This window comes from Gavialis gangeticus, unplaced genomic scaffold (genome assembly GCF_001723915.1).
Source record: "Gavialis gangeticus isolate Ggan-Ray unplaced genomic scaffold, GavGan_comp1, whole genome shotgun sequence".
NCBI lineage: Eukaryota > Metazoa > Chordata > Crocodylia > Gavialidae > Gavialis > Gavialis gangeticus.
Genome location: NW_017729032.1, coordinates 33,727,458 through 33,736,700, shown reverse-complemented (window position 1 = coordinate 33,736,700; position 9,243 = coordinate 33,727,458). Strand labels below are relative to the sequence as shown.

Here is a 9,243-nt window from a genome sequence, read left to right as displayed (position 1 = left end):
GGGAGGGGTCTGGCAGGGGGAGGGGTCAAGCAGGGCAGGGGTTGGGGGCCTCAAGGGGGGAGGGAGTCTGGCAGGGAGAGAGCAGAGCAGGGGTTGGGGGCCTTTTTTTTGTTCCCACATGTGCCTCTTGCCTCGTCTCAAAGGGGTTTGCTGTGGGGCAGGAGACGTGTGCGCGCTTGTCTGAATGCAGCCAAAGAGTTTGATTTTTAAGACGGGGGTAAAAAACTCAACCATATGCAGCCTGCAGGGGGTTAGCTTGCAGCCCCTGAGCTTCTACCTGGCTTCCATTTTTTCTCCCTCTAAACCTGGCTGCTAGGGCAGCCAGAAGAATGGGGATCCAGGCTCCCTTTCTCTCCTCTGTCATCTACTACTTGCCCCTGTGGTGCAGTACATTGAGGGAACCCACAGCTTGGAAGCTGAGGGTGAGGCCAGGGCACCCAGGTGCATGGTGCTATGGGCAGTGGAGGGGTGGAGACCTGCACAGTATTCAACCTTACGGCTTGTGGTGCAACTTGTACACCTGGCCACATAGAAGCCAGGCAGCTCTGATTTTTAAGGCTTTGATTCTAAGAATACATGCTTATGTAGATATTTGCAGGCTCGGAGCTCAAAAACCAGGTTCTAATAATGGACTGAAACAAATATTCGAGTGAGTGAATAGGAAGGAAAGGGTAACAATAAGGCAGTACCAATAATCGTACAAATTCCTGCTATCCTCCTATTTTAGTCGTCTTTTGGCTTATCCCTTGTCCACCCAAGTATCTTATTGTCACAGATAACTTGCCACTTTACACAGAGGAGGAATAAAATGTGTACAAGAGTGCAGTCCTCAGAGAGATGGCAAATGGAAAATAGAAATAGCTGTGAGAAATAGCAAATATAAAATAGTGTCCTTGGCTATATTTAATTACCCAGGTGTAATTTTTTTCCTTTTATTACTCCAGTTAGGTCAAAGGCCTACTTAATTCACAATGCGATTCTGAAACTTGGTGTGCTGGAGGGAATTCTTTGCATGTTCTTTTAATCTTTTTGTCAAAATTCAAGCAGCGCACTATCCTGGTGGGTAATATTTGTGACACTAGCATGTCTGGCATTCATCCTGGGGAGCAAAGAGAGCACCCTTGCTCTAGGAAGCAAGTGTGTCTCTTTCCTTATAGTTGTGATGTTTACTATAGAGCACACTGGGGAGAAAGCTTCTAGAACGTTTTTTTTTACTTGATGAAGGAATTGTTTTGAAGTATGATTAGTGGGATGCAATGCTAAAAACAGTGCACCTTTCAGTTTATGGCTACTAGTGACTCAAATGATTGATTTTGATAGAAAGAAAGTATTAAAACAAGACCAATCCTCTCACTCCAAAAAGTCTGTCTCTGGTGCTATACCTGCTACTTGCACTAAATTTTGTTTCAGTTTTGCATCTCTTAGTATCTTAATCTAATAGCAAATATCTGCCTATTTGCTAGGTGCTGTATATAGGGTCTGATAGTATGGGTACTAGTGTTACCATGGGCAGTTTTTATGTATAATGCTAGCAGGACTCCCTTGATGCATTCCATTGTATTGGGCCATATCAATATCTGGGCATAGAGCTAATGTTGCTTGTGACAAAGTAGATCTATGAGGCAAGTTCTTTACTACTGTGTAGCCATTTATAGTGGTATCAAATGGATGCTAAGAAACCAGCATAATTGGGTTTTACAGATGCCACACAAGCACGAAAGGCTAAAAGACCACAAACTCTTGGGCTGGAATACTTTATTGCATATGAATAAAGACATTACTAAAACATTAATATAAACATACATTATTTATGTAGTGAATATCACTGATCATATATTATCACTAAGATTTATTTTTGTTCTAATATAATACTGCTTTGGTCAATTGCAATATGTTCCTTCCTTTATGCCCATTATCACTTGCATAAAGCTTTGGTTTTTATATAGCTGGTGGGTTTTTTTCAATTGGACTGTGGGGGGAGGAACAGCCAGGCAAAGTTGATTCAAAAACAACTTAATTTGCAGGAATGAGCACAGGACTGTCTTTAGTCAATGACTTAAAATTTAAAAAAAAAATTTTTTAAACAAGTTATAAAATTAACCTTCTGTTTGATAGCATAGTACATGTACCCTTTCTGCCGAGATCTCTTCTGGAGAAAGTTAAAAAGAAAGCGAGGCTTTAACATTTTGCAGAATTAATGTAATGTATTGGCTGCTTTGACCAAATTGGTGATTCTTGACCAGGGTGCCACAGTACCCTGGAGTGCCTTGGGATCCTTTCACAGGTGTCACACAATGTTGGCACCGTTAGGTGTGAGAACACAATTCGCAAGAATGACCCAGAGTTTTCTCATAGGAATCCATAGTGTTAAAAATATTCTGATGTGTTCTAGTCTTTTTCTGAGTTCTTTGCAACAGAAAACTTGTTCTAGTGCTTGGGTTTTTGTTGTTGTTTTTGTTTGGTGTGTTGTTTTTTTTTTTTTTTTTTGGAGTGCAGAAAAATAGTGACAACTAGGAACTGACATTTCCTAAGGAGTGTCTTGAGTCCAGAAGGGTTGAGAGCAACCAAGGAGATTTTATACTTCCCCTTAACATCTCCTCATAGAATCTTGTTTTTAGTGATTTTAATGAATAAAAAAACAAAACAAAAACTTTAATGAGGGGGGACACAGAGGAGATTTGTCTGCTACTAAGTCCTTGGGTACATTTTTTTTTCTTTTGCTTTCATACTCATTGCACTCAGGCTGCTAATGATAATTGTAGTGTGTTGGTGGAGGGAGTGGGGAAGTCTGTTCAGATATTGAGTGTGATTCTTATTTACTAAAATCAATGGGAGTTTTTTTCTATTTGTAGAATTTAAGTTCAGTATTGCCAAACTTTTTTTTTTTTACTGACAGCCAAACTTTTTATTGGCATATTTTTTTACTGACATGTCTTATGTAATGAAAATTTAATCCTTCTGCTAGGCCCTGAATGGCAGTGACAAGGACAGCTCAAATTTAGAGGTTTAACATGAACCGTAGTTAAAAAAAAAAAAAAAAAAAAAAGAAAAAAAAAAAGTTTATGAAAAAGCAAGTTTAAAAAAAAATTCTCGAGTTGGCAACCCAATCTGACTGCAGCAATGGCTTTAAGCCATGCTGCTCGTACCACAGGGATACTTTACTCACTCCCATACTCTGACACCCCCAACAGCACCCCACACAGTGCTGTTCCCACTTCCAGCCTTAACCCCCACTAGCCCATGCTCCCCAATTCTGGCATAGGGCTCCACCTACTGCTTCTCCTCCTCCTAGCTTTAAATTTAATCTTGGCTCTATTGTCTCCCTCCTGTACCTTCAAGGTGAGTTGCTGTTAGACACAGGGGGTGGCCAAAGGGTTGCAGTGGCAGCATGTGGTTGGGCAGTGTGGAGGAAGTAATACAAGCTCTCTTGAGCCACACAGCCCTGATGAGAGCACACTGAAGGGTGTTATGCTCATTCTCAAGTGGCTGTGGTCTGCTTTGTCTGATCATCAAGATTACTGTTGCTTCATTTTTACAAATGCCTACAGTTTATTTTGTCCTATTTTTAATAAGCTGCGCACAAATTTACAGACAGTGGGCAATCCTAAACGAGACTAATCTTGTAGACAGGCCAAAAATGTGTTTGTGTTTTTTCCCCCCCCAAAAGCATGTGTTAATAGACAGTAAACTACTAAAATTTCCTATAATATCTATACATGTGATTTGTATAATTTTTTTTCTAGTTACAGGGATGCAGAAAAGAACTTCCACAATATATCAAACAGATGCTCGTATACAGACTACTCTGGCAATGATGAAGCTGAAGATGTCTCAGGAATTCTCCAGTGTACAGCTAATATACTCGGTACTTTTAATTTTTTTTTTTTTTTTAATGGGGAGCAATCTTTCTTTTAACTGAAGATGACAAAAGCCAAAACAGTTTAAGATAAAGTCAGTGTTCTCTCAATATGTTGCTGTCATTGTTGTTTTTCCTTTCTAGGCATATTTTGCAGAACTGAAGTATGGTAATATAGACTACTTATTCATTGAAAATACTATTAATTTGGTTTTCCCTGAAGCTTGGAATTTTAGGTGCTTTGAACCCAAATTCATTTGGAGGTGCCCAGGTGTAATGAGAAATGAATTTGGTCCCCAGATCTGGGTCACTTGGGTATTAAATGTTTCATATAAAAAGCAGATGCACATGGGTTTTATTAACTTTATGGATATGATGTCTTACAGAACACATCTTAGGAGAATGTATTGCCTTTCATTATGGGTGTATCTTAAATGATTTTGTGCCATTCATGCTGACAGATCCTACATATAACAGATATGTATAAATGCTAAATCTAAAGATGACAACTGAAATGCAGTCAACTTTTGGGCAACATATGCAACTACTTGATAGAGCAAGTAACGATACATGAGAGGATAGAAAACAAGTAGGATTATTCTATTAAGCTGAAAATACCAAAAGAACCTAGACTGTACAAGTCTGTAATTAGCTAAGCTGGTTTTTTCATCTGTTTTGTGCATATAAGCTAAACTCATACCTGAAGCCTTAATTTGACCATCTTGGTAAGCCATATAAAATTGAAAACTGAAATTTGGAAAACAGTTGTTTTGTACTGTCAAATTATCAGCTCAAAATAGAGGCAGTTGGCCTTATAGCTGAACACTATTGTGTGTTCTTCAGCTTGGTTCCTAGTCTACTCTGGAACACAAGTAAAATATTTATGCTTTTAAATCTGACTTTTTTTTCTCCCTTTAACTGCTCTAAATCCACACTAAGAATGGAGAACAGTATATGACATTTTTAGTAAATAACTGAAACTTCTTCAACAAAAGTGTTCATTTTTATTATTTTGGATTTTTTTGAAAGGTCATCTTTAACTGCTGGTTAAGTAGCTAACTTTTACATAAAAGTTTGAAGAAGTAAAATGCTATATATTAATGCTACTAGGGAGTTATTCACAACAGCAACTTATGTTCACGTAGTGGCAGAGCTGATGCCATAGCTGCTGCTTGTTGGCATGTAGCAATTAATAAAACTTGCTCCGAAATTTGTCTTAAGCACTCAGTCTTGAAGTGAATTTACATATGGGTTATTTTGCCACTGAAAACTTGAAGCATCTTTTTTTCTCTTTCTGATCTGTTTCTGAAACTACTAGCAAAACACCAAGTATTATTCAGTGTTGTTGTGTTAAGATGCTTACTAGTGGTAGATGCTTTTTGAACTTTTAATACTGCAGTTATAATGCCTGTGGCTGTTTTTGTTTTTTTTAAATAATGTTTCATTATCTAAGATCTTGTTATCATTACTAGTACTATATTTGAGACTTTTAAGGAAATCCTAAGACTGCTGCAGATGGGAGTTGGGTATAATACAGGGGTAGGCAAAGTCCAGTGCACAGGCTGGATCTGGCGGGTAGTGGACTCCATTTCCCAGCAGCCCCTGTCCATGTGACCTGGGGTTGGCTTCCAGGGAGACCCCAGCAGCAGCCAAACTGATAGTGTGGGGCCAGGGTTTCCACGGAGACCAGCCTCAGCAGCACTGTCAGGGTGCACATCAGGGCAGGGAGCTGCTCTAGGGCTAGGCTGGGTTTGGATCTTGTAGCAGTGACAGCATGGTCCAGAGCAGGCAATCTGCTGCCTACACTCCCCTGCCTGGAGCATGCAGGCAGCAAACCATGGCTCTGCCCTGGCTCCAGATGATGCTGTCATTGCTGCAAGAGCCTGGCCCTGAGCAGCTCCCCACCCTGACATGCACCCTGCCAGTGCTGCTGGGGCTGGTATGTAGGGTTGAGGTTTCCATGGACTATCACAGTGTAGGTGCTGCTGGGATCTCCATGGAAACTGGCCCCAGCCATGTGGGCAGGGACTGCTGTGACATGGTGGATCCAGCTGGTGGCTGGACTCCATTTTGTCCACACTTGATATCATAGGTGCCGCTCTGGGTGTATGTACACAAGAAGCTAACTTCACAGTAGCTGAATAATACTGCACAGTAGCACATCACAGCACAGACAGTACTAATACGCTAGTGTGCAGGCTTATTAGGCTGCTGCACAGTAGTGTCACTAAAAAGGCCTTCCCTGGTGCTACTGCATAGTAACTCTGGTTACTATGCATTTATTTAGTTCTTGATTATACAAGTACTAAATGCTACTGCACAGTGGTTACTGCATATTTGTCTCATGCAGATGCACCCACTGGGTGAGATGAGATGCTTACTGAGCAGTAGCCTAATAACACTGCACAGTAGTGTGCCAGTCAAAAACTGTGTTTAATATGCTACTGTGTAGTGTTATTAGGCTACTGCGCAGTAAGCATCTCAAAAAATGTCAGTGCTATTGCGCAGTAGCGTGAGTTATTGTGAATTGAATTAGTAGTTGGTTAACAAAGTACTAAACTTAATGCGCAGTAACTAGGGGGCATTAATGAACATGTAGATGTGCCCACTTTACAGTTAATAGTACCAATAACTTTTACTTGGAAATGGACCACAATTTTAAGCATGTGGGCTGTTCTTAGTATTATGCTACTTGATATGTTGTTGTTGGTGTGAAACACAAAATTAAAGTCCTGAACTTGTATAATAATTTAAGATTTGATTCCTGTCTTTGTAAAGGCAAGATAGTAACTCTTGAAGGTATCAAGAATACCCATCTGAGTGCTTACCTAAAATTTCTTTTGCAGTTGGATATAACATTTGTCGTCCTCTTCTGCCTTAGACTGTTGCGTAAGACGGGTATACACTGTAAAACAGCTGATATGTTCCATCTGTGGTATGTCCGAGAGGTGGCTGCATTCAGTGATTTGATGTGTTTGTGTTTTGCTCTTCATTTGAGCCTGAGGCTGAAAAAGGTGCTCAGTACCTTGCAGATCCAAATCAAATCAAATCAAAAGGGTTCTAAGAATTCTTAAGAGCCAATTAAAAGTCCTAACTTGTCACATTGGACAATGCTTGCATATTCATGACTTGCATCATTGCTTTTCATAAGACTTGTAAAACTTGCATATACTATATATGTTTTCCTGAAAATTAGTACTCATGTTTAACTATGAAACTACATGTTCATGGGGTATCAACTCTATGGGTGATTTAAAAATGTCTTGTAATTTTTTTTAGCTGTAGTGTGTTTTTTAAAATGTATTTTAAATGTGTCCAGATCATACAATATGGTCTAGCGGTGTGTAGCTGTCATTAGGGCTAGGGACAGACATTACACAAACTAGTTCAAGTGATCAGAAACTGGCTTAAATCTGTAACAGAACAGATGTTCAGGGTGCACATACCCGTTTGGCTGGCTGAAACCAGGTTGAAAGAAACCTGGTTGAATGTAGTATCAAACTTAACTGATTTGGCTCAAACTGATTTATGCAATGTCTGTCCCAGACTCCTTGTTGGTTTAAGCTAAACCAGACTTCCCCAGCATCCTGGCATACTCCTCGGGGCTGGGTGAAGCTCTCTGCTTCATAGCAGGGCTGGCCCCTCCCCTCTGCTCCCTGGCTTCAGCTCCAGAGACTGCAGGCTATTTCCCTCCTCCCCTGACCACTCCCTACTACGCAGGAATTCCTCCTTCCCCTCCTGCCTTGCTGGGGAGGTGTCTGTGTATTAGCTAGCAGACTACCAGCTACTTGTTGATTCAGCACAGACAGTAGCCAGCATGTGATAGCCCTCATTTTCTTGATAACGGTGTTTATCACTCAACTAATTCCCTGCTGGGCTAATCGGAACTTCCTGCTGGAGCCTGGCCATGCCCCCCTCAGTTCCATGCTGTGGAAGGAAGGGAGGGCTGCTCTAGCATCCCCTGGTCTCTAGCCTGAGCCACTGCAGGCATGTGCCTACATTTCTGGGATGTATGTCCAGTTACAAAACTGATTTAGCCTAGCCAGGTGTGACTAACCTGCAAAGATTGAATCAGTTTGGGCTCAGGCTTTTTGAATGTCTGTCCCTAGCCTAGGACTACACGTTAGTGTAGTGCAGGGGACTATACTAGCTGATAGTTACCTCAGGAAGTGCTACTATGCTGGTTTGAGGAGGGGAAAAATATTTTAAAATACTTATGAATAAAGGTGAAAAGAAGTTACTGTTAAGAAAATCTCACTTTTTCAACAAGAAGCAAAGATCAGAATAAGAGGAGCAATTAGAAGACCCAGAATCCTAAGGTAATATTTTAATAACCACTTATTTCCTTCTCTTTTTTCTTCTCTCCTATCCAGTGACATGAATTGAAGATAGTGTACCAGCATTAGTTCTGACTTCAACATTTCAGTCAGTAGTTTGTGTCACATCAGGCAAACTGTTAATGGTGGCCACCTAATTAGCCTTTACTTTTGTATGGTGGCTATTTTCCTTAGTGAGTAGAGATTATTGAAAGATTGCTTTATCTGAATAGGAAACAATCCCTGGAGAGTGTACACAGCATAGCTGATCTTCTTGTAACATTCTTGAACAGAAGACTCAACTATTTCTTTAACTGCGGTGATATTTAGACAAATGTTGATCCAAATTCTATTCTCAGCTTACTTATATAATTGAGAATAAAGATTTCCCATTCAGAACACTGTTCCCTGTGTAGCCCAAGGGTCGTTTGTTTATGCTAGAAGTGAATATTTAACAAATTAATGTTGTTTGGCCTGTATTACTTAGGACAGTGGTTCTCAACCTTTCTAGACTCAAAGTATTCCTCCATACCTTTTCTGAATTTTACCAGGAGCCTGGTTGAGAACTGCTCTTGTAGTGTCTTGGCTTACCTATTTTATCAGGTAAATGTCATGTAGGTGGGAGCTCACCCCTGCATAAGGTAAACCTCATGTAGCAATGGCAGTCTGAAGATTAAATCCATAGAAAAGTGTTCTCAAATGTCTATTTCTCCAGACAGCCACGCTGGATAAACTTAATGTAGGCAAGAGCAACTGCTCCTGGTGCAGCTGCTTCCCAGTCTGGCTGTAAATATCTTCTATGAACAGAGATGTGGGGTAGCAGTAGGGGCAGTGGCAGTACTTTGGCTGAGAACCATTGAAGCAGGATATGGCTTTGACTAATAACGTGAAATTCTACTCTATAGAGCTTAAAAAGTGAATCATTGAAATTTTGTTTCCATTTGTAAAATGAAACAAAATCTTCCCTTAGCAGTGCCTGTCACTGTTACCTGTGTGGAGTCTGATGTCATTCACCTCTTCTGATCAGTAACACTACCTATGTATCTGTCAATTAGTATTCATTATTCATCA

General features: G+C 40.3%; 1 protein-coding gene across 1 annotated transcript in view; it reads left to right on the top strand.

The window, feature by feature from the left end:
• Positions 1-9,243, top strand: part of GUCY1A2 (guanylate cyclase 1 soluble subunit alpha 2) — a 380,482-nt gene that overhangs the window by 40,941 nt on the left and 330,298 nt on the right. The window contains exon 3 of the mRNA XM_019523782.1: positions 3,744-3,865. Coding sequence (XP_019379327.1) covers positions 3,744-3,865 — 122 coding nt within the window. The remainder of the gene's footprint in view (positions 1-3,743; positions 3,866-9,243) is intronic.